This window comes from Xylaria bambusicola (genome assembly GCF_022495145.1).
Source record: "Xylaria bambusicola strain CBS 139988 unplaced genomic scaffold F5B22scaffold_67, whole genome shotgun sequence".
Classification (NCBI taxonomy): domain Eukaryota; kingdom Fungi; phylum Ascomycota; class Sordariomycetes; order Xylariales; family Xylariaceae; genus Xylaria; species Xylaria bambusicola.
The window spans coordinates 179,122-202,879 of NW_025953620.1; the positions used below are offsets into that span (position 1 = coordinate 179,122).

The window sequence follows — 23,758 nt, forward strand, 5'->3', positions numbered from 1 at the left end:
CCACGTCATATAACTACTCAATTTCTCACCACCCACACCCACGGCTCATCCTCGTGACGCCTCAAACCTCCCAATTTCTCTCCCTTGAAATATATTCTACACTCATATTTCTATAAGCATGCAGTAGCCACTCCCTATGGCGCACTTTCGTTTGGTGTACCATCGTCGCCTTGATGGTTCGCATCACTACGCTGCCTGCTCAAAGCCGTCGGTGCATTAAATTGATGCCAACAGTTTGGCGCTTGCAAAATGTATCTGAAGGAAATTTAGCACCAAGTCTCCACGTATAAAACATAAGAATCACCTACCTTGACATAGCTTCTCGAAACCGTGACTTGTACTCCTTAGGGCTCGTGACGGTCGGCCGATTTCGACCGCCGCCAGCAAATCCACGGTCCTTGATCCAGCTCTCGAGCTTCTTGTCCCACGTGTAGGTGCGAATACAGTCAATGATGCCTACTACGAGCTCCTTTTTCGCTTCGTCAACGGCGACCATCAGCGAATAATCCATTACATCTTGCCGTGCTAGGAAGAGTGTGTCGTTGAAGACTGATGCCCTTAGTAGCTTCTTCGAATGTTCTCGCGCGAACAAGGGAGACTCGTAGATATACTCCACCATATTTTCATCTAGCAGAACCTCGTCCTTCTCGCCAGTAGCGTTGATTTTTCGATTCCTCATTGAACCTTTGAGATCGAAGATGCGTGTCGGGGCACGGTCGTAAAACAGATTCTCCATCAGCAGTAGGTCAAGCTTGATTTCTGTGTTAGTTACCGGGTTCTTGATGACAACTTGAAAGAAACCCAGCATCTTGGCAATCACAGAGGGCAATTCGTGGAACAGAGCCTCTGCCATGATGCTGAAATATGCTGGCGCGAATCTCAGAAAAGCTTGGGTTTCGACCTGCGACAACGACTATCCAGGCCAGAGTTAGTTTGAGACGCAAATCGAGGGAGGAGTACATCACCGACTTGCCTTCATGACTAAACGATCGTCTTGCGTTTTGAGAAACACCGATTTCGTCTTGCCACCTTTCGAATCCCATGGTACACATCGCGATAATGATTCCACTATTCGATCTGCTACACCACATTTGCGGCGAAGCGCATCAAACTGCTCGGCATAGAATATTTTAACAAGCATCTTTGCTGATCCCTCGGCAAACTGATACTTGAAGTGGCTACTAGAGTTATGAATCAGGCTTGTCTCTAGACGTCCATCTGTCACCGGCCCCTCAAGGTCGAGCTCACTGTCTTCCATCCCATCCGTATCCGAAGACGACAATTGAGCTGTCTGGCCAGGCTTTCGGTTGTGAAATCGCTGGAGCTTGTTCTTGTAGTCCTCAGAGCTGAGAGCGAAAGCAATAACGGAACTTGGTTCATACTCCCGAACAATGATGTCGGAGTCTATGAAAATATGATCAGAAGCATCAAGAGGGTAGTCCAGCGGAGGCCACTGGCTCGCAGATCGTTCATTCCAGAAGTTTGAGAGCGCTTTCATAAAGTTCATTCTGTCATGTTTGGGAAGCTCGAGTGGTATTTCAGTGCTCGAATCAAGAGACTCGGCAATCTCTTCCAGAGTACTCCCATCAATAATGGAATTCTCCGTGTCACTATCCCCTTGTTCGTCATCTGTGTGACCAACGCTTGTGTTGTGAGCTGGGTCATCTACCTCGACTTCGGCGGTTTCCTCGTTCTGAGAAGGGCTTTCAGGAGTTGGCTCAGCAGTCGGTACCAGCTCCTGAGCTACGGCAGCTTCTGCTACAGTGACCGAGTTTGATACTGGGGCATTTGATTCGACTATGTCTTTTCCCGCTGCTTGGTCATCTTCCACTGGTAGAGGCTCATTAACTGCATCATCAACATCTTGGTAGACTTCAACAGTAGCCCTAGTTTTTGAGTGCTGAAGGAACGGTCGGGAATGCGACATATTTGCTGCCCGTTTCTTCCTGTCTTTCTCACGTTCCTTTTCGAACTCGCGGCTTAGTTGTTCGAAGTGTTTGCGGATGGTGGAAACCCTAGTTTCCCTCATCCCTACAAACCGTGGTATAGAAGATTGACCGCTTTTGCGGTGTTGCTTGGAGCCAAAAAGCTTCTTTTCAGGCTTGATCAGCTCACTGGTCGCGGCCTTACGAAGTTCATTGCCAACTGGGACATCTGGCAATGCCGTCTTGTCCTTTTCTTTAGTCATGCCGATTGATTTCCTGCCCATAGCAGAACTAACACGATGCAGTGTCGGTAAACTGCTCACTGGTTGTGAAATAGCGCGGACCATAGGCGGCGACACGTTCGATCCCATCCTACGGGCTGAGCCGTGTTCCAAACCTATTTTCGAAGAGCTTGCTGTGGTACCTGACTGTGTGCTAGCCTTTGCCACTGGGCGGCCGGCATTTTCTAGGCACGCAGCTTGCTGCTTGCGGCGTAATTGTTCAACTTGTTCTGCCACCGACATCTGAGGGGTCTTGGGAATTGGGTTAAAGGGGATGGGCAGTGGGGTAAAAGGCGTTTCTGGTGTTTCGGGAACTGGTAGCGATGGGGTTGTTACGGTGCTCTTGGGGGCCTGATCTGGAGCGAGGGCGTTCTGTACTGGAGATTTTGGCGTGGCTAGATCTAGCGGTTCAATGCGTTCCAGCGTGGCCTCCGGGGTAGATCCCAAAGTACCTTCTTGGGGAGTAGCAATCCGAGGCAAATCTGCGTCAGCTGTTTCTGACTGACTGTTATCAATAGGTATGTCTTGGGGTTGTATGTCTTCTTTCAAACTACTCTCGGCAGCGACTTGTTGGTTATCTTTTAATTCTGTCATTTCAGTAGCAGCCTCATGTGTAGATAACGCTTCTTTTGACTCATCTGTGAACATCTTACGCAGCTGAATCAGGGTGAGCCTTCGTATGTCCTTGTCAGAAGGGAGAAAGTCGGCCTCGAATTTGGCGAACGTGGCATCCCATTCAGTTACCTTGACTAACATTTCGCGGATAACGATGTTAAAAGGAATTACTTCGTAGTACCTTGAATTCATGTATTTCTCTTGTAGCTTTTTAATAAGAGAGGTATGTTCATCTTGAATTTTCTTCGTCAACCGTTCGATCTCTGCCTTGCATGGTTCGACTTTCTCTGGGATAAGGTTGTCGAGCCTTATAGCCTTGAGCCTAGCTTTCACAGAAGCAGTGAACCGTGTCCACCTATCTTGGCAGTGAGTGAATAGCTCATTTTTCATATTGAGGTCGTGTTCCACTTTCCAAGTAATCCTGGCGCGAGGTACAATGATCTCTAGCAGGTCAATTGGGTCGTAGTGTATCCGAACAATCTTGTCGTCGAGGCCAAAGTAGCGGATGTGGTCTCGGTGATGGTCGTGGGGGCAGTTCCAACCCCCCAACTCCTCATCTCTGACCAAATGGGTGCCCCGGCTCCAGAATGATAATTCGAGATACTTGCCGAACGAGTATTTCCAGGTAGACGCAGACATCTCCATCTCGCGCGTCTCACGTTTGCAGATTTTGCAATAGCTCCACATCATGATGCTATCTCCTCGGTATACGTCATTGACCTCGTACTCGACGAAGAGCGTGATACGCGCCTCACCATGAACGTAAGTCCTGTGATGCTGGTACAATTTGCGATCACAGGTTTCTGCTTCACAAATCGTTTCAGCGCCCATACACACGTCTTCAATATATTGCCCTAATGTGCAGTCCGAATCCAGACTGTTCCCATTCTCCGCGTGATCATCATAGAAGCCTAAAGCAATGAGCTGTGGCTCCACACACGGAATTTTAGTATCTGTGCATGTCACAGAATACAACACTACGATATTCTGATGAGCGTATGGGTTGAAAAGGTCAAGATTTCCCTGGATATAATTTTCCCAAGAACGCGTCTGTGTTTGATAGTTGTAGAGAGCTTTGTCATACTCGGCATCATGGACAGCATGCAGCACTTCCATAATGTGTCGAGGTGCCTTCTGGCCAGTCTGATGCACCATCTCCGGCTTTATCAATTGGAATTTTTGCGGTTTGGGTTTCTCTTCATCGACACGTTCTTCAATGACATCTTGGTCGCGAAGCCGTTTAAGATGAACTAATCTGCGTTCCTGTTCTCGAGCATTCATTAAAAGGTAAGGCTGAGCGAACTTAACAAATGGCGAAGCAGAGAGAATCTTCGTTTCGTATTTTGCGACCATGTCACTATAAAAGGTAGGTGCAGGTACGTCTTCTGGGACCAGGCTGTCGTGGGAAGAATGCTTTTCGTGGAGGGATATTAACCTGCGCGCTGGGTCATTAGGTTGTGAAGAGTTGTCCTCGGTCGGACCGCCGATGCTTGGCTCAATCGTGTTAGATGATGTCTCATCACTAGGCTGGCTCGTCACAGGAATCTCTGATGTCGTTGTGAGTGACGCCCTTTTTTGAGACTCCAATGCATCCGCTTCCGTAGTTCCAGTGAAAGAAGCATTCTCGTCTGAGTGTTGTTGGGTAGAACCTCTACTCAAATCTTCAGTGGTAGGGAGTTGAATGAGGGAATCACGCATGAGGGATGACTCGAGTTTCAAGTTATAAACAACATATACCATGAATTCGGTTATATGCTTCAACTTTGCAAGCACTGAAGTGGGCGCTCCTCTTAGAGCAATCGTACAGCCTAAATCCTCCTGATTGCTAGACAGGAAGATGTACGTTTTTTTACGCCCAGGGATTTCTTCATTGACGAAAGTCTTCACTTCAAAGCCGGTACTTTTTCCAGTTTGAAATTGGGTTGGAGGGAGAGCGAGCATGTCAACAGATGATATGATCTCGGTTTCCAGGCATCTCGAAACAGCAGAGAGCACCGATGGCTTGACATTATAAGCGACTGCAATTTTCGCTTCAGAAAGAAACTGTAGCGCAACCCCGGATACGCTTTTTTCCGTGAGAAGCAATTGCGGTCTTAAGGCAATGATCCTGTTAACTAGTTGTCTAAGAAATTCTCTTTCTTGCTCAATGACTGGCTGCAAGCTCATGTAATGGTGCTGGTGCCGCTGGTACTCGATGGGAAATGAAATAATGACAACTCGAGGATTAGACATGCGGCGAGGCATGGTCTTCAAGGCAAGCTTCTTCGTGAAAATCACACCGGGGACGTAAGTGGTATCGCTCGGCCGACCACCAGGAATTTTTTTCAATTTCACATAATGCCGAATATCAATGTCGTCCCCGCGATGTATATCTGGATCAACGCATGAAGTACATTTCAGAAGGATAGGAATTAGTGCCTTTTCCCAAGCAACCACATTTCGAATCCCCGAATCCTCCAGGAGTTGGCGTAGGAGTTTATGAACATGCATCATACTTGCGGGGTTGAGTTCCAAACGAGGCTCTTTCTCTCCCTTCATTGAAGAGCTTCGAGTTAATCGAGCCACACTGGAACTTCCAGCGGAATCGAAATATGGCAAAGTTTCATTCGACCCAGATGGGCCTCTAACGGTTGCAGTTCTTGGCCGTGGTGAGCGCATGATGTAGACTTGGGGGCCACTGACGGCACTCAAGTTTCTGCGTCTAGCAGATCGTGGATGGTATTCATCCACACCGCGACTGGTATAGCTAAAACCGCTCATACTTTTCTCGGCTAGTGCCCTGTTCCGACTTTTGCGGCCGACTCCCAAGAATGGGCCAAAGTTAGACTTCTCATTATCGATGCTGGCAGAGTGATTCTCACTCCCAGAAATGGTTCCCATGATACTCATGTGTTCATCTTCGCTCGACTCATCAGACATGTACTGGGCTAGATCAGGATCGATGACATTGTCGTCATGAAAAGCCGAGAGACTAGGCCTTTTCGTCGCCTCTTCACTCACAGACTTCCGAAAAGGGGCTCTTTCACTGACTGGGGGTTTCAGACGATTCCAAAGATTGTGTTTGGAATGTTGGCGCCTGTGACCAGAGGACTGCGGTCGTCCAGAATTAATTGAACGCAGAGACCTTGAAGAGCTCGGTCGACTAAGCTGGTGAGTATCAATTTCTAAAACTGCAGAGTTACGATTAGACGACTCGCCAATTCGTTTTGTCGCAGGGATAGCCATCATAGGCGTAGTCATTGATCTGCTGTCGTCATTGATATCATCCGTTCGCTCTGAGCTTGCGTCGTCGCGGGTGTGCTTTGCAGTGGTAGAGGGAGTAACAATTTTGGGCTGGTTTCCCCGAAATAGCGCAGGTAAATATGTATCGTCATTAGACTCCTCTGATATGTTGCCATCCTGTCTTTGGAGGATGATGCTCAAACAGGTTTTGCAAACTCGCAAGGTACCGTGGACTCCGAACCGTTGACCCGATATAGTAGAGGTACAGCTGCTGTCAAAAATGCAACCACACGTCCTACAATGATGTTTACGGCGAAAAGCTGTAAATGGAGAACCGCATAAAAAGCATTCTTTGCAAGTCTCATCAGCCATCCAAAACTGCTTACTTAGCACTTGTTTACGCATCGACTCAAGCTTTGCGCTCACAATTTCAGGTGCCCCTTCGTCGACAGTTGTACCCGGAATCCTATAATCCCCCGATCTCATTCGCTCATGTCGATTTGCATGGCTAAATGATTCGTGATGAACGCTATTATGCGCAGACGTATTCACAGGGCTGGCTTCCGCTGTTCCTCTTGAGTAAGATGATGATCTTGATTGGCTCCCTGAGCCCTGGGATTGGTTGATGCGGTCAATCACTGCCGGTCGTCGTGTTATAGGTCTAGCGGTTGGTCTAGCCTGCGTGCTGAGCAAATTCGGTTCAGATGGGGTTGTTGGGAGAGAAGCTTTCGATGCGGGTCTCAGAGGTTTGACAGGGCTCGTTGGTAAGTCTAGACTACCATCCATGCTGTACGCATCATCGCGACGAGAACGACTAGAAACTGATGTCTTGTCTAGTTGTGGTAGACCCATAGAATCGGCATACACAGGGGATGTGGCCGATTGCCCTTCATTGGGTTTAGTGACAGTTATTATGCGACTGCTCCGATTAGAATCTTCCTCCGTACGAGAGGAGGTCGGACGCGACACATCTCGGAAAGCACTAACGTTACTAACGTTCGTGGTCGGGACAGGTAACGTGGATTTAATCATATGCGGGAGACTCTGGCGACTAGACGAGGCAGATTTCGAGGATGTTGAGGCCGGGAGATTGGCAATCGACGACGCCTGAATAGATTGACGCTGTTGTGTTGGATTGTCGCTGGCCAAAATGCCGGACGATGTAGCAGTGGAGTCTAAAGGCTCTGATGCAGACGAGTGGAAAGTAGTATCAGTCACTCCGGTGTCCGCCCGTGGTAACGAAGGCGCACCGTTCTTCGACGACCCCGACCCTGATCCTGTACCCTGATTCCTTCTAGAGGCGGCATTTGCAGAGACGAGCTCAGGGGTTTCCCCTGACACTGCGACCACGGGCTTGTCCTTGTCTTTACCACTTACCCCCACAGCCTCCTTGAATCTTGAGTACAGTCCACTGAAGCCATTTTGAACTAAGTCCCCCGTGAAGCCCTTATTCTCAACATCATCGATGGACTCGGGCGGAGCTAGATCGTTGAAGGTAGTAAGCACGCCTTCCTCTTTGGATGAGGTATGGATCTTGTCGAGTGCCTGAGCAAGGTGTTCTTTGTCGACTTGTGGTATAGCGGCTATCGAAGACGCTGCGGAAGGACGACGAGACCTAACACTGGGAGACAGACCGTTCGAATGAGGCAAGGGTGAGGGTAGAGGTTTCTTCGCCGACATAGTCGTGTGGAATCGAACCGGCTAGCAGGAGAACGGGGAACGGGCGAGACTACCGGCGTGGTCAAGAGAGAATACCCGAATTCAAAGGTCGAATGGCGGGTTCGATGGATTCCGATTTATAAAACACGGCAATGTCATAACCTGCAGTGCTTCATGGTTTTGGTGTAACGCCTCTTGGTAAAAACGCGTGGCAGAGAATGGATGGTGTAAATCTATCCGTCCCGACAGGTTCATCATCTAGCTCTACGGCAACATGCTTACTTGGTCGAGGAAACTGCACTAAGGAGAAGGATAGTCAGAACATCGACAGCAGCAACAAGTGGCAGCAACTCCTCCTTCGCAGTCTGGCAGCAGCTACTGGTGGAAGTGGCCTACCTAGATGTTGTAAGGAGCATGACGAAACTACACGACGTGAAGTCGGCAAGGATTCCTGTGACGAGAGATGCGCCCAAGAATCGGTTTCAAACGTGGTGGAGGTTGCAGAGGATTAGAATTGTGTTGAAATGATGAACCGATCGTTACAGGAATGCTTAATCGTGCTGTATGTATCTAATGTGTTGGCCAGAGTTGGCAGAGAAAGCAGAGAAAGCAGCGATACACTTCTGTTCTGAGACAGCCAAAGACTAGAAGCATTGGGTGACGCAGTTAGGTGGAGTGGTGGAGTGATGGAGTGGCGGCGTTGCTCAGAGCTAAAGGTGATAGGTACCTACATCTACTTATATAAGGTACCTACCTAGGGTATATAAGTATCTAGGTACGTGTACATGTAGGTATCTCTAGGTAGGTATTGCAATTCTTAGAGGTGACAAGGTAAGTACTTACCCGCTCCATTAAAGAGACTCTGTAGAGCAGATCACAGGTGAACATCCAACTCTAGTTGTCTAGGTACTTCGTAGAGGTTGGGTGAGTACATTTGTGCCTAGGTACCTATATATGTAGGTACTTAAATACCTTAGCTGCCAGGCACTAATGTGCCCGCCCGCGTGGGGCGGCTTCCCAAGGTACAAGGTACCTAGGCAGGTAGCTATATATCACGTGAATTCGCATTGATCTCGGCCCCGCAGCCGCCCTTTTTCGCGTTGACATGCGCGCGCCCCTTTGTTCATGGCACTTGAATTAAGTACTTCGCATGCATACCCGATTAACCATCACTTGCCCGCGTAATGCCACCTTCATTGCGAGACTCAACGATAATGCGTCATGTACTAGCCACTCAACCCTGAATCTAAAAGGCTTGTCCTTTGCTGTCATGTTACGAGCCGCAGTAACTTGTAACCTCTCCAAGACATAGTAAACGAGGAAAAGAAGAGAGCAAATCAAGTATGGCGTGCAACTCTGGCCCAGCTCCCAGGATTGCCTCCTCAACACCTGCTTCGTCTCTTTCGAATATTGACATCCTTGGGGACACCAAAATTCGGCGCTCATTTGTCAAGATACCCAGTAATCAGAAGATACTTCTGAGCGGATATGAGTCATGGGCAAGTCATCTTAGCCGACGCGCCAACGGCTTTCTCAATGTACCCCCTGAGATGCTGGATCAGGTGAAAGCCTCCCATGTCCGGCAGAACAAAACATCCAGTTTGGATCTATCTGCCGACACCATGAGTCAGCCAGAGCATGATTCGGATGTCCCAGAGCCATCTGGAAGCCAGTCATCGCCCCAGCCGCATGCCCAGGGCGGCGACAAAGACGACGACGACGACGACGACGATGACGATGACGCTGCTGGCGAGACATTGTCATGGCCACCGAGCCCTGAGCACCATGTCAGACTGCCAAGGGCTGAAAGCGAGAAGCCAGATCAACCTTTCCTAACACAACTTCCTGAGAAGTCGCCACCACAGCCTACCGCCATGACTTTATCACCAGAACACCCCAAACTGCCAGATTTTCCACCGAGCAGTCAGGGACCTGAGGATGAGCTTGAAGTTGAAGTCCCGGCTGCCCTCAACTACAGTCTCCTGCCTATTAACAAACCATCCTTGCCAATGCTAGCAACCCCTCCCTCCGCTCAGGTTGTCCCATGCACGTTAGAACAGTCTTCGGAGCGTAGCTCTATGAGCGCTTCTAAAAGTGAGAATCCCAAATTGGACCCCGCTATTAAAAGGCACAGGTATAATCGTGTGCCCGAGTTGTACCGTGGACCTAAAACAGACACTGTCTCGTCACACTTGAAGATCAATGCCACCCCGAACAAAGCCGCAGCTACCTCAGGTCGTAGTACCGATATCGAGAGTTCTTTGCCTACAAACATTATATCACCATTTGTCATACCGTCTACCAAAAACGACCTAACACCCGAGAGGGAAGAGCACACTCTAGGCCCGGGTTTGGCGTCAAGCTACCAGCTGGCAGGTTCCAGCTCAAACAACTTCCACAGTATATTAGCTTCGGGGTCCGAACCCTCAATGCAAATGCATCCTGCACCAGTCAATGTCATCGGCTCTTCTCAAGGAGTAACACCGGCCGCTCATTCGGTCGCTCCGCCAGCCATAACGTCGAAGAGCTGGGAAGCTCCATTCGTCCACTATACAGCTACATACCCGAGATATAATGGAACGATACATCATTTCATTATGGCATGTATACTTATCCAGCAACAGCAACGTAGGCGCAGAATTCGAACATCCTTGTACGACGATTTCATTAGAGCTTGGGTCGATGGATACTTGCCTTACGTCGACGACTGCGATGAGACGAAACCTCCCCGCAAAGCGCTGACGGCGATTGAATGGTACAATGATATTGATGATGATCCTTTATTTACTGAGAGGGTCGTGACACGCGATAACCTCCAACTGATACTTGATTGTTATCCCCATGAGGTTAAGCTTGTGCGGCAGGAAATAGAAAACTCTAACAGTCAAGGCTCGAATGAGTCTCAAACTTCTAATGGCCAGTCGAAACCACACCCCCGGGATAATGTGCAGCCAGATGCTTCACCTTCGCAACGGTCGAAGGGAAAAGAGCCAATACGGCAGCCAGTTGAAGCACCGAAGATGGACGCCCGAGTGTCTAGCTTATCGCCCACCGCACTTCGACAATTACCTCATATGGCAGCTAACCAACAAATACCAGTCCACAAATCCTTTGGCGGAATAGAAGCACGACCAGCCCAGCGCGAAAGTCTAACGCGGTCCCTTTCAGAATCGACTATGCACAGGAAACGGACTGCGACCAACGAGCTCCGGTCTGAAGGAACTAAGCGAGTCTCGCTGGGCCTCCTCCCCGACGCTCAGAGTAGGATGTGGTCTGACTCCGGCAGCACGACCAGCAACCATTCGAACCGGTCTAAGAACACCGCTCGAACCTCTGTTACCCCTGAACCTGCTGCAGGACGGGTGAAGGCAAGAGTCGCTGAGGACCCAGAGGGGAGGCGTGCACGCAGACTTGCGAAACACATCAAGAAGCGGTTGTCTGGAAGGGAGAGTATCGCCAGCCCGGCCCCCATAAGGAACACCCCTACGTCGGGACAAAAGTATTAAGTATATTGCAAGATACGGAGATGGGCAAGTACGTTGATTGGTACGCGATGGAGTTCTTGGAGGCGTCGGAGTATTCGTTGTTGCCATTTTAGGAGATTATATACCCCCCAGCCGCCGTGGTTGGTTCACGGCGTAGACTATTTCGGAATGTGAAGAGTTCATCGAGCAAGAACTGCTTTGCAGTTGATCTAAGATCTCACAAGTATAGCAGGTTTGCCTTTCAGAGATGATGATTATGATTATTATGTACACTGTTGCCCGCTCGCTTCCCCGCCTTGGCAGACTATATGAGGTGCTCTATAGGAAATTCATGGATGGACCCCTATATCTGCTTCGTTGAATTTTATACAAATGGCGTCAAGCTTAACGCAGGATTGGCAATGAACTGAGCATCGATATTGGTCTCATTAGATATCTAGTGGTATCCAACATATACTCTACAGCATTTCATCATACAGCCAAGCGAGTTGAATCAGTCATATCGTCTCTAATGTTTCATTCTTCCTCTCGCTAATCTTGCGTGGTGATTATGCTTTCTCAGCTTCCGCTTTCGCATTTTGACGCTCTTCCTCCTCAGGCGTCATGGTGCGTAACTGCAAGGCGTGGATGCCACCCTCCGCCGCCATCTCGTCACGCAGGAGACCATAGATGAGGCGATGACGTGCGGGCTGCATTTTACTCCTGAAGGCCTCGGAGGTTATGACGACGCGGAAGTGTGTCTCGCCTGATGTGCTACCTTGCATGGGCTTATGGTGTGCGTCTGAGGAGGTGTTAGTGTAATGTGTTTCAGCATGAAGTATAGAGGGAGACTTACGCTTATGTGAGTCGTTGAAAATCTCTAGACGTGAAGGGTTGAGAGCATCTGTGACCTATACACGATCGGAACGTTAATCAGCTACCGATATGATTGTTATCCCTCTTCCACTCCTTGGTCCACTCCTTGGCCTCATTGGTTCATTCATAATGCGACCAGCTCTGAGCATGCAATACATATTACCAATCAAGAGATTTCAATTGGTGTCGCGGTCAATGAGTAAGATCGGATAGAAAGACAGTCGCACCTTGGTCCGGATAGCATCCTCCATGGGAGTCTGAGATGCCATTGCTGCCGTGGCTAGCAGACGTCTGGGAAATAGTAAAGCAGGCAATGTTGTCCTAGCCAGTGGTAAAACTACGGCCGTGGTTCGGCGCAACATCGAATGCGACCTGGCGGAATCCCGGTGTCCGGATGTGGCGCCCTATCAACACGATTCTCACGCCGTCGGCAGTCCTCCGGGGTGATTCTGGGTACACTTTGGGCGGTGCTTTTGGAGAGCTGTGAGCAGAAACTAATGAGGGAAATACGACGAGGGCTTCTATGTCTATAGTCGGCTTGAAATCCAAGGGAAAAGAGAAAGACTCAACTTGGAATTGTCGTCATGTCGCAGATGGTAGACGGATAAGGTACCTAGCATTGGGTTTTAGTGGGAGAGCTAGAGGTAAGTAAGTACCTAAGTACATAGGTAAGGTATCTTAGTACATAGAAGAGTCCAATCGACATCATCATCACAACAATTTGCTAAAAAGATAATAACCGCCAAACTACCTAATCATCAATGATCGGTTGTATCATACATAGGCAGTAATCGTCGGGATTGAACCACACCATCCATCCCCCTCTACCGTGCCCTACCCATACCCGAGCCCATACCTACTGACGAATCTACATCTCGCATACCTACTCATGTAGGTACTACATATGTACCTAGGTATCTATCTAGGTACATAGCACATGCGTAGAGTGGGCTGATGCTACCATTCTCGTCACTTGCCGGCAAATTCAACGCCTGGCTAAACACTCTTGGAACGGCTCTTGGCCCGCATGGATGCGCACCTCTGCACACCTCTACAGCTAGCTGTACATGTGCAGAACATGAGAACATGCGTGAGAGAGAGAGAGAGAGAGAGAGTGTGTGTGTGTGTGAATCCTCCCTCATCCCAGTCTTTGGCTATCGTTGATGCTGCAATCGTACTGATCGTCCCGTACTGTCCATGTCCAGTACTGTCTTCATGTCACATAGTCGCATTCAGGGCCAGGTCCTGGCCTCGACCGACGTAACCCATGGCCAGACATCCCAACCCACTCGACATCGAACAACCACTTCATATGCGGTCTAGGTAGGAAAGCCATCCTCCCCTCCTCACCCACCCCCAGTCCGTCCACCCCTCTGCCACTGTTGGTGAGATTCAAAGACCCCTGAATCGGCGGCACACCGAACCGATTACTTACCCGGCATGCGGTTGCTTGGAGGGCCAAGACTGCGTCCGATCGTCTGTATTTCGATATCTTCGACCACCACAACCACCTGCCGCTCTCCATGCTCGTTTCTCCACTCATTGTCCGTCGGCACTATTTCTCATAGTTTCCATACCATCGGGCCTAGTAATCTCGGTCCTGCATCGGGCTGTGCGCTCGCTACTTATACCACCAGCTCTCGTCGTCCAGGTACTACCACATGCTCTCAGCGTTTCTTCGCGACTCAACAACCCCCAGCGTCAGCGTCCTTCACCTCCTACAGGATGGCTTCCACATTCGCTTTGCCTAAACTCCCCATTTTTGATGCCATATCACGACACGACCCTAATTCAACGGCTATTGCGCATTGTCTTTCTGGACGTTCATTTAAATATGGCGAGCTGCTTCCAGATGTTTGTCGAACACGCGAGCAAATATACGCTGCTGTGGGCAAGACGGATATCCGTGGGGAGCGCATTGCCTTCCTCGTAGAGAATGGCTACGACTATGTTGGTATGCAAGCTATCCAAAATTGAAGACCTACTTATCATGATAATTTTTGGTCAATTACAACCCGGCGCTTACTTGTGCGAATTAGTGACATTCCTCGCCATACTTGCTTCGCGCGCAATTGCATTACCTCTTTCGCCACCATTTCCTGCACCAGAACTGCAGTATATTCTCACTCAGTCTCAGGCATCTTTATTGCTTCATTCTGCCAAGTTCGCATCAAAAGCTAAAGAAGTGCTCACAACACCATGGCCTGAACTTTCGCCTAATACAGACCCTGAGTTCAAGCCAACCCTCAAGGCATTCGAACTGCCCAAGTACCTAGGGCTGGGTCGGGATAATGCCACTTTTGATGCTGTTAAAATCATAGAGGATAACGACACTGAGGGGGCGGGCATGATGCTGTATACATCAGGGACGACGGCAAGGCCAAAGGGGGTTCTAATCCCCGAAACCGCTCTCACGGCACAAAGTCGTGCGTTGATCGAAGCCTGGAAGTACACCCCACAAGACAGGCTGCTGCATTGCTTGCCCTTACACCACATTCACGGTACGGTCAACGCCATCATTACACCTTTATTTGCGGGAAGTGTAATCGAGTTTCTCTTCCCTTTCAATGCCGATACTGTATGGCGACGTTTTGCGAACCCGTTCCTCGAATCTCCAGGTTCGAACATTATCGATAGTGCCCAAAATATCCCAGGAAAGCCTCTTCCATACATATCGCTACCCAGTGCTTTGAGTCGTACAGTCTCGGAAACAGGGAGCACAGGTGCTACTACTCCTGCTAGTATAGAGACGGGACTGCCACCAGCGGATACAAGCAGGATAAGTCAGATTGCCGCCGAGATATATGGTATCATTCGGTTAGCGTCTGGGTCAAATAACCCCGAAACAACCGGCGTGGCTCTCTCGCTTCAGGAGTCGGCGAGAATCAGCCAACTAGCTATAGACTTGAATGGAGTGGTCCGCCCACAAGCCACTCGTTCGATAACATTACCCAATGGGACAGTGACCTCAAATGGTACAACAACCAATGCGGCACTGGAGGATAAATTCGCCAATATGTGCAGGGAAAAGATAACGTTCTTCACTGTGGTGCCAACAGTCTATACTCGTCTTCTGTCTACACACAAGACGCTGCCTCCAGGAATTGCCCAAGCTGGTCGTATCGCTATAAGTCCTGAACATATGCGGGTCGCCATATCGGGTTCTGCCGCACTCCCGACGCCGGTGAAGCGGGCCTGGAAAGACCTTAGCCGAGGTAACGTGCTCCTCGAACGCTATGGTATGACTGAAGTGGGTATGGCGTTATCCTGTGGTCTGGAATTTGACGATCGCATTGACGGTAGCGTGGGATGGCCTCTACCAGGTGTTGAAGCGCGCCTGTTCGACACAGATACGAATGAAATCATCCCCGAAGACGTAGTTGACCGAGCGGGTGAGATCCAACTACGTGGTGCAAATGTATTCCGCGAGTATTGGGCCAACCCCATAGCCACTGCTAAAGAATTCTTGCCTGCTGGTGATGGCAAGCGTGCCTGGTTCAAGACAGGTGACGTCGCAGTGCGCCGGAACGTGCCCGCACCCGCCGGCAGCGCAGCAAGTGGAGATTGGGCTAAGGGTCCCATGTATTTCATCCTAGGACGGCAGAGCGCAGACATCATCAAGTCCGGCGGTGAGAAGGTTTCGGCATTAGAAGTCGAACGTGAACTGTTATCGTTGCCCGAGGTTCTTGAGGCGGCGGTCTTAGCAGTGCCGTCAGGCAAATGGGGACAGAAGGTCGGTGCCGTTCTTATTCTCGATCGAACCATCTGTCCCGAGGGCTGGAAACCGATGGATATGCGCCGAGCCCTCAAAGGCCGATTGGCCAATTACAAAATACCCCAGGTCCTGAGGGTTGTCGACCACATCCCCAGGAACGCCATGGGCAAGATCAACAAGAAGAATCTCGTCCGTGAGGTCTTCTCGGACGATTTCAGTGGGGACGAGATGTGAGTTCCCGAACATAGAAGGAGGATGAGTAAAAATCAATAGAAGGGCGACTTGATCACTTGGTAATGTCCCGGGTCGCCTACTGTAAAGTACCTTAAACCATCTCATAGGTTTAGGTTTGGAGGGGTTTTGGACGCTTTGGAGATATACATATTGCATCTGAAAATGGGGAGCATCATATACCTATTACTAACCTACCCGCTTACCAACCTGGCTGCCTTGATACCTAGTTCTGCAGGACAACTTCACTCATCTGTATATAATATTAGCCAGCAACCTACATATATCACAATTCCACATGCCTAGACCAACTTAAACACTGAAGCCCATATTCTACATACCCCTCCGAAGTCTTCAATGTTTAGTAGTCCACTTCCCATTCTCCCCAAGTCTGTCTTTCTACCCTTTACTCCCAAGTTTCCATCGTAATAAGATATAGTTTCACATTTACATTGTTTCGTAGAAAGTTTCCTAGTTTCACATTAGAATTTACTTGCCTGGAAATGAAAGCTTATAACAGGCATATCGTGCGCGCTATTCTCTAGGGATGCCCTCAATTAGGCAACACCTCAAAAGTCTATAGTGGTAGCACTACGGAAAGTGTAACAACACTAGAGCAAGTTAAATTCACTACCATATCTCACACGAGGTTTGGGTTCAACACTGATGCAAATATGTCTTTTTTATCATTGTTCTTTTCATTATGAAATATGGGCTGCTGTCGTGTCCCAAATTAAACCTCCTACTCCGCGTTGCATCAATAGAATAGTGCAAAACCACGTGCCAATTTTGGGCTACGATGTGGTACAGTAGTATGGAAAGTCAACGAAGGTGTCATGTTGGTATCACATTCCGGATATAGATACCATTCACCTTTTTCTCCCCTGTCAACACAACAAGCGAATAGTTTTCAGCCAACATGGACGATGCCTTATCGAGATATTTGGCTGATCAGAAAGCCCCTGCCAAGCAATCCTGGTAATATCTGCGCCATGAGCCAGCTCTGATACCATGAGCCTAAGTCTAGACAACGAACTTGGCGCGAGCACGAGTACTGCCGGAATGAGCTGCGTCAGTGTGGCCTGAGAATTCAATGTTTTCGTTGGCCGGAAGCTTTAGGGTCTCCTTAAAGCGCTTGCCGATGGCGAGGAGGATCTTCTGACCCTTTTCGGGGGATCGTCCTTTGCCACCGGAAACATCGCCATCGCCGCGATTAGGGATACTCTTGCCAATGGTGCGTGTCCAGACACCGATACGGAAGAAGGCCTTTCGAACGTTGACAACGACACCCATGACCTCACCATCGTCTTCGTCCTCAAGAGTCTCGCCGATAGCGGCCAGCATGGTCGCTAGCCACAGCTCATTGATGTCAATGCTGCGCTTGTCCTTGAACTGATAGGACCACTTGCCACCATGCTTGTTTTGGGGGTCTTCCCACTCGGGTCGCACACCCTGTTTGAAGAGATGGTAGTCGGACTTCATGGCTAGGTCGGAAACGGGCGCAATGTTGTTCTATCAGAGACAAGACACATGTCCGTTAGTTTGGTCTTAGCGTATGAGCGGGAGAAGTTGCGTTGCTCGATCGTGCCGAGAGGTAGGTGGAAGACGGAAGATTACTCACGTAAATGCCCCAGAACTCCTCGACAGTGTCAAAAGTGATGACTTCCTTGAGCAGGTCATTCCAATTGTCGCCCTAGACGTGGACAGAGATGTCAGCCGATATGAGCTAGTACAGACAGAAACAGTGGGTTCTTGGGTTGCGGAAAGAGGGCAGCGAGAACAAGGACACTATAACAGACACACAGCAGACTTACCTTGCCGCTCGATGGTTTGGTAAACCAAAGAGTCCATTTGTTCTGAAGAGGGTGCTTCACGTTGAAGTTGTCCTTGTCGTGGAAGACAGTCACGATGTTGCCATCCTCTGCTGACGAGGCAGCATCGGGCTTGTCGCCATTGGGCGAAATCGGGATTGTGGTGAGATCGACTTGCTCAGACATGTTGGGTGGTGCGTGAATGTAGGGCGGGCGTCAGGATTGACAAAGACAAGTCACTGATTGTGCGAGAGGCGGACCGGCGGGTTGGCAGATGGATGAATGGACGGAAGAAATGCCAGGCGAATTTCTCTCGGTCGGATTGGCGAGGCAGCGAGAGGATGAGGGGGAGGGGCACCTTCTTTCTTGGAGGCGCCTGACGTTGATCAAGGTGGGGGAAGGAAGGAGACGATGTCCAGAAGATAGCGACTGCCAAATAGGACCAATATATATATATATATATATGGATATAGATATAATGCAGCTTTGATGGATGGCTTCGCAGCCTTGCCCTCAAGGTGTTCGTCGGTGGGTGCGTCGTCAGATATCGTGGGAGGCGCGCTCTCGGGGGATCGTGTCGCAGCAACGGGACCTGCTACACCAGACAAGGAATGTTTGTCACAGGGGGCAGGGGGAGAGGGGGAGAGGGCAGTAGGGGCAATGCGTAGGTAATGAACGATTCAGCGACGGGACTTCACCAGAAGTCGGGTTACAAGTCGGGTTGCAAACGGAGAAGTGGAAGGAAGGGACTTTAACTCCAGGCAAAGTCCAAATGGTGGTTAGGGCGAGATAGTCGTTAGTCGTCGGATAGCCTCGTCTTTGCGTTTCGTCGTCGCAATAAGAGGGTACCGGTATTTTGAATTCAGGCCTTGTCTCTCTCTCTCTCTCTCTTTTTTTTTTTTCCCTCCTCCTCCTGATTTCTGCAGTGGGGCTGCCTCGAGTTTGAATCAATCATGACCACGCTTTCGGCACCTGTACAGACCCGTACTTCACTGCTACGCTTTATTCTGGTTGGATGAAACGTATACAGTGCATATATGCATACACATCCATATACACTGTATATCTTAGCTTGCAAGTCTAATTATAGTGGCTATATGTATGTACCTAGGTACTTTTTAGCTGTATGATGGTCTCACGGAAAGATGCCCAATGTGTATACTTAGGCCAGCTACCACGGATCTACTCAGATGTTGGAATTCCAAGTCAATACCTATCTGCTTCGTTGAATTGAGTTGACAATTAGCTATGTACTTATGTACCTGTGGATACAGTTTCCCAGCAGAGACCCCTGCTCAAAACAAGTCCCTACCTACCTGCTTGCTAGGCATCATATTCTTCTACTTACTTAGACAACGGACAAGAGAGCACAGAACAGTGTATAAGGCTGTGCCGCTCTACGCCTCCATCGCATCGTGACAGCGTTGCCCGTTGCCCGTTGCCACTGCTTCAGAAGTCTGAGTCATCAGTCAAGGCACTAACCTTACACATGCAACTATAAGAGCTGATGCCCGCTCGTTGGATTTCTAGCCAGAGACAACGACTTTCAATACGCAATTTCTTTGTTGAATTGAGCTCTTCCCGGGCCATCATGGACAATACCAACCTGAGGCTAGTATTTCATCAATTTGGAACACAATGGATTCATCAGCATCTCAGGGCCATAAGCCCCTGCTTGACCCTGTTGGCCCTCAACGGCCAGCTGTCATAGCAACGCCTATTGATTTTAGTAGCTCGCGGCTCGCGGCTGACTACAGTTCTTTCTTCGCCATCACCCTAGACAACTTGCTCACGCCCGAGGAATGTGTTAGGCTGCAGAGCGCTGCCGGACAGGATTGGCAAACCTTGAGCAAGGGAAATTCCTTTCGAGAATGCCAAAACATCCTCGTTTTCTCTCCAGAATGGGCTTCTGCACTATATAATCGAATTGTTGCCCACTTGCCTGAAGACGTGAAAGCTCTCCGAAAAGATGACAAAGTCGCCGAGATCATTGCCGGTCCTTCCCACCTCAGAGCGAGCGTTGGAGCGAGGAAAACTGTTTGGCGCATCAAAGAAGCGAATGAAAGACTTAGTTTCTTACGATACCAGCCCGGCCATCACTTCAAACCACATTGCGATGCATTGTTTGCGCGCCCAGGAAAGGATGAGAGGAGTTTTTTGACGTGTCAGATTTACCTGAATGATGTGCCCCAAGGCCCCAGTGGAGACCCAAGTGGAGGGGAGACGCGATTCTGGACAAGTCAAGTAGGCAAACGGCAAAAAGACCTTGAGACCAAAGATGAAACCGAACACAACAAGGAAACGTCTTTCCTTGATATCAAGCCAAAGGTAGGCAGGGCATTGGTGTTTCAGCAGAGAATGCTCTGGCATTCTGGACAAGAGGTGAAGCATGGCGAAAAGTTCACTGTGAGACTGGACTTGATGTTTGAGCGACATTTTGAGAAGCTCTGAGCTTGTGAGTTAGGTTTTTAGTTTAGATTAAGCTTCACAACATGTTAAATTGTTTTCTTCTGTCTTTCTTGATTTTGGACCAACAAAGTGAGAGCTTGCCTGTGTAACCAGACGTAAGGGTCGGAGCTTAAGGATGAGGGAATGAGTCAGTCAGCCCCAGGGCACGGCTTGACAAATCCACAATTGGAAATCCGGGGCCTAAATTTTCATTTGCCACGTTCGCGATAGCTTCATTTCGACTGGTCCAGAATTTATTCCCCGCCCCCACACCCACGCCTCCGTCTCAGCAACAGTCTATCACAACCTAAAATAACTATTTTTATCCCGCCCTTTCACTTTCAGGGTCCCTCACCGTTATCCAACTCCAACGTTCACGACAAGGCACAAGGGCAGATTGCTTCAAATGAGCGCGGCGAGGCGCCCGCTGCCTCCATCTAGCAGCTTGCCTGCTATACGATCACTCAATGGCCAACCGGAAGCGTGCATCTTATCCGCCTTAAGCGACCTTTACGCTCTCTATTGCCCCCTACCGACATCATTGGCGTTTCAGATATATTCGACGCCCAAAGATCCCCCAGCTGCGGCAGATTCTGGTTATGCATCTGATAACGATGAGGACAAGAGCGAATATGAAGACGGCTTCGAACTTCGCGAGGATCCCTATGAGCGCGCCTTCGCCGAGCGCTGGTTGACTAGCTTCTTGGGCCGCGCTGAGGAACTCACCTGTTTTGAGAGCGAAGACTCACAGCAGCATGCTATCGACAAGGCGTCGTGTGTCCTGGCTTCACTCTTCCGCCAGGATGAGGAAGAGAATGTAGAGGACACTGAAATCACAAGAGATTATCGTTTCAACCTGAATCTCGGTTCTAGCGAAGCGAAGGAAGTTCACGAGAGCACTGAAAGCGAAGTGATCACCGTGCAACTCACAGATGGCCTAGCTGGCAGGGATAACACCGATCACACAGACGTTGGACTGCAGAGCTGGGGCGCTGCTTTCATTTTCACCGAACTGATGTGTGCATCTCCCTCACGCTTCAACTTCTCACGAAACGCCCTCGGCCCTGCGCCGCGTATCATCGAGCTAGGGGCCGGCACAGGGCTCGCGGGCATCGCACTAGGCAAGATTTTACCACGCCTAGGCGTGGCGCAGCCCCGAATCATCGCGACTGATTTTCACCCGACAGTTCTCGCGAATCTCGAAGCGAACATAGTCAAGAATTTCTCAACCGTCGGTCAGGGCAAGGATTCGGTGTCTATCCAAGCTGCACCACTTGATTGGGAAACCCCGGACTTGTCCGCGCCCTTAGACGAGCAGGCCGACGTACTCGTCGCTACGGATGTGATTTACGGTCCTCAACATGCAGTCTGGCTGCGAGATTGCGCAGCGCGCATGCTGAAGCCAGACGGCGTCTTCTGGTTGATGCTGACGGTACGAACGACGGGCAAATTCGAGGGTATCAGCGGTACGGTGCGCGCGTCGTTCAGCGGGCATGATGGGATTCGAAACCCTCAGGGCTGCGTGCTTACGATCCTCGACGAGGAATGCTTTGCGCGGCCGAGAGGGATTGGACGCGGGGATGAGAGCGAGTATCGGCTCTTCAAAATTGGTTGGGCTTCTTGAGATGAAGAAAGGCATTAATGGATATGTCACATTGAATTAGAGCTACTATGCGGACGATAAGCGATTTGCCATGATACGTCGGCATTACCTTCTTTAGAGCAAGGGATAGCGCATCATACACGGCCCTAGATATTAGATGCACATTATAGATAGAACATGCATGCTAGATACTAGACGATAGACGGTAAATGATAGACGATAGATATTAGAGCAACAAGATTAGGCAATACGGAATACGATTCCAACCCATACACACATCTTGAGAGTCTTGAAACGCTCCGTTTTATTCGTTCAATATATCGGCTTAGATACCTCATGCTTATGCTACAGTGACATCGCCAAGCACACTCACAGGTTCGGCTTCGCATTCCTAACCAACATCTCAAAGAACCACTGAAACCAATCATCTCTCTCTGGCGCTGGTCGAAACGCGCTCCTCGCCGCACATCCTACCTCATCCCCGCCCCTCTCACTGCTCACGCCATCCGACTCGCCGGGTCTTTTGACCCAAACAAACGCATCAACGGCATCATCGCCTGTTTCCGCGCTCGGTCGAACTCCCAGACCCGCGCCGTCGACGTTGCACCACTCATCCCACGAATATCGCAGCCCGATTACGCCGTTGCGGCTCGTATCGAGAATAGCGTGCATTGATAACCCGCGAGCCTGAAGGGTTGAAGAGAGGATATGGATAAAGTTCTTCTCGTTGCTGGGACGTATGTCTCTGCTATCCTCTGTGTGGGCGAATTCTCCCGGTGAGAGATCCCTTGAGACGTATTAAGTTCAAACCCCAGTAGGAGACAACATAACGAGGTGAGATATGAACGTACCACCCATTCCAGTTCCCAACATTCGTCGCGAAACCCCTCATCTGTGCTGGCCGTCCTGAGATGTTGTACATCTCTGCGAACAAATCCGCCGTGTGGTTGCGCAGATAGGACCAGTCTAGCGAGTTACTGTGCCCTGCATCGAGATAGAATATTGCGTTTGGGAGATTCAATCCCTGCAAAGCGACAGGGATGTTCGCGCGGTAGCTGCGTAGGAGATTCATGGAGTGCACGGATATTGTTGATCCTGTTGACGCGTTGAAATACTGAGGAAACGCGCCCGGTTCGACGACCACTGCAAAGGCCGTGGTGGGATGTGCTTTTATTACTGTCGCAAGAGCTATGTTGTGGCTGTTAGTTAGTGTTGGATTTGATTGCCAGATTGCGATTGCGCACGTACGCTCGATATAAAATGATTTATACTCATCCTCTGTGTATGCATCGTATGGAGGTGAGGAGCCGTCCGGTGCTGCGTTCTTATAGGGGAGATGGTCGAGGACTAATCCAAGGATCTCATCGCATGGCACTTCGTCTGCTATGGAGGATATCGCTCGGATGTCTTCTAACGATTTTCTTTCGCCCTGTTAGACTTGGTCATTTGACAGTAAAGCGCTTACTGACATCCATGTAAAGGTCCCGAAATCAGCAACTCTAGACGCTTGGATCTTGAGCTCTTCATCTTTGATAGCTGTTATGGCTTCCTGTATCTTTTGTTGGTATAGTGACGTTGGGTGCAATGCTCGGCTCTTCCAGATATTTTCTTGCGCGTTTAGGAGTGCTGGAGCTGTACATTGCGCAGCTAAAGTGTTTAGGCTGCAGAACGCGATCGCAATGACGAGGTTGGATACTGACGAGCAGAACATGGTGTGTAAATCTCTTGCGTAGAGGTGGAACTAGGACAGCCCTCTCACTGAGAAGTAGGATATGATCAGTGTGCTTCTTTAGACATACTCAATCAGACAGCGGAAGGAGAAGCTTCTGCTTTAGATTACGTGCATGGGGCTAGAACGGCCATCCCCTTTAACCGGTGTAAATGGTACGTCGTGTAAAGCCTCATCCT

At 49.6% G+C, this 23,758-nt stretch overlaps 8 protein-coding genes across 8 annotated transcripts; 4 read left to right on the plus strand and 4 right to left on the minus strand.

Moving 5' to 3' along the window:
* Positions 1 to 565: 565 nt before the first annotated feature.
* Positions 566 to 8,148, minus strand: F5B22DRAFT_493949 (uncharacterized protein). The gene is made up of 2 exons (XM_047972377.1): positions 8,099 to 8,148; positions 566 to 7,997 (listed from the first exon to the last, which is right to left on the minus strand). Exon 2 carries the CDS (start codon positions 7,721 to 7,723, stop codon positions 962 to 964), a length of 6,762 nt encoding a protein of 2,253 aa, XP_047826073.1. The 5' UTR covers positions 7,724 to 7,997; positions 8,099 to 8,148; the 3' UTR covers positions 566 to 961.
* Positions 8,149 to 8,823: 675 nt separating this feature from the next.
* Positions 8,824 to 11,713, plus strand: F5B22DRAFT_494052 (uncharacterized protein). Its single transcript, XM_047972378.1, has one exon. The coding sequence runs from the start codon at positions 9,046 to 9,048 to the stop codon at positions 11,206 to 11,208; it is 2,163 nt and encodes a 720-aa protein (XP_047826074.1). The 5' UTR covers positions 8,824 to 9,045; the 3' UTR covers positions 11,209 to 11,713.
* F5B22DRAFT_494095 (bola protein) lies at positions 11,472 to 12,786 on the minus strand. Its single transcript, XM_047972380.1, has 5 exons — positions 12,728 to 12,786; positions 12,613 to 12,655; positions 12,270 to 12,512; positions 12,023 to 12,077; positions 11,472 to 11,968 (listed from the first exon to the last, which is right to left on the minus strand). Exons 3-5 carry the CDS (start codon positions 12,402 to 12,404, stop codon positions 11,736 to 11,738), a joined length of 423 nt encoding a protein of 140 aa, XP_047826075.1. The 5' UTR covers positions 12,405 to 12,512; positions 12,613 to 12,655; positions 12,728 to 12,786; the 3' UTR covers positions 11,472 to 11,735.
* Positions 12,787 to 12,814: 28 nt separating this feature from the next.
* F5B22DRAFT_626542 (AMP-binding enzyme-domain-containing protein) lies at positions 12,815 to 16,326 on the plus strand. The gene is made up of 3 exons (XM_047976257.1): positions 12,815 to 13,164; positions 13,248 to 13,996; positions 14,082 to 16,326. Exons 2-3 carry the CDS (start codon positions 13,483 to 13,485, stop codon positions 15,989 to 15,991), a joined length of 2,424 nt encoding a protein of 807 aa, XP_047826076.1. The 5' UTR covers positions 12,815 to 13,164; positions 13,248 to 13,482; the 3' UTR covers positions 15,992 to 16,326.
* A 326-nt stretch (positions 16,327 to 16,652) lies between these two features.
* On the minus strand, positions 16,653 to 18,731 carry F5B22DRAFT_626544 (translation initiation factor eIF 4e-like domain-containing protein). The gene is made up of 3 exons (XM_047976258.1): positions 17,803 to 18,731; positions 17,610 to 17,681; positions 16,653 to 17,500 (listed from the first exon to the last, which is right to left on the minus strand). The coding sequence occupies exons 1-3, from the start codon at positions 17,983 to 17,985 to the stop codon at positions 17,012 to 17,014; spliced, it is 744 nt and encodes a 247-aa protein (XP_047826077.1). The 5' UTR covers positions 17,986 to 18,731; the 3' UTR covers positions 16,653 to 17,011.
* A 214-nt stretch (positions 18,732 to 18,945) lies between these two features.
* On the plus strand, positions 18,946 to 20,312 carry F5B22DRAFT_626548 (uncharacterized protein). The gene has a single exon (XM_047976259.1). The coding sequence runs from the start codon at positions 19,438 to 19,440 to the stop codon at positions 20,248 to 20,250; it is 813 nt and encodes a 270-aa protein (XP_047826078.1). The 5' UTR covers positions 18,946 to 19,437; the 3' UTR covers positions 20,251 to 20,312.
* On the plus strand, positions 20,307 to 22,121 carry F5B22DRAFT_626550 (uncharacterized protein). The gene has a single exon (XM_047976260.1). It carries the CDS (start codon positions 20,654 to 20,656, stop codon positions 21,869 to 21,871), a length of 1,218 nt encoding a protein of 405 aa, XP_047826079.1. The 5' UTR covers positions 20,307 to 20,653; the 3' UTR covers positions 21,872 to 22,121.
* Positions 22,122 to 22,219: 98 nt separating this feature from the next.
* F5B22DRAFT_651388 (glycoside hydrolase family 6 protein) lies at positions 22,220 to 23,561 on the minus strand (the record flags this gene model as incomplete). Its single annotated transcript, XM_047979455.1, has 4 exons — positions 22,220 to 22,637; positions 22,702 to 23,038; positions 23,099 to 23,271; positions 23,320 to 23,561. The coding sequence occupies 4 exons, from the start codon at positions 23,559 to 23,561 to the stop codon at positions 22,220 to 22,222; spliced, it is 1,170 nt and encodes a 389-aa protein (XP_047826080.1).
* Between the last annotated feature and the right edge of the window lie 197 nt (positions 23,562 to 23,758).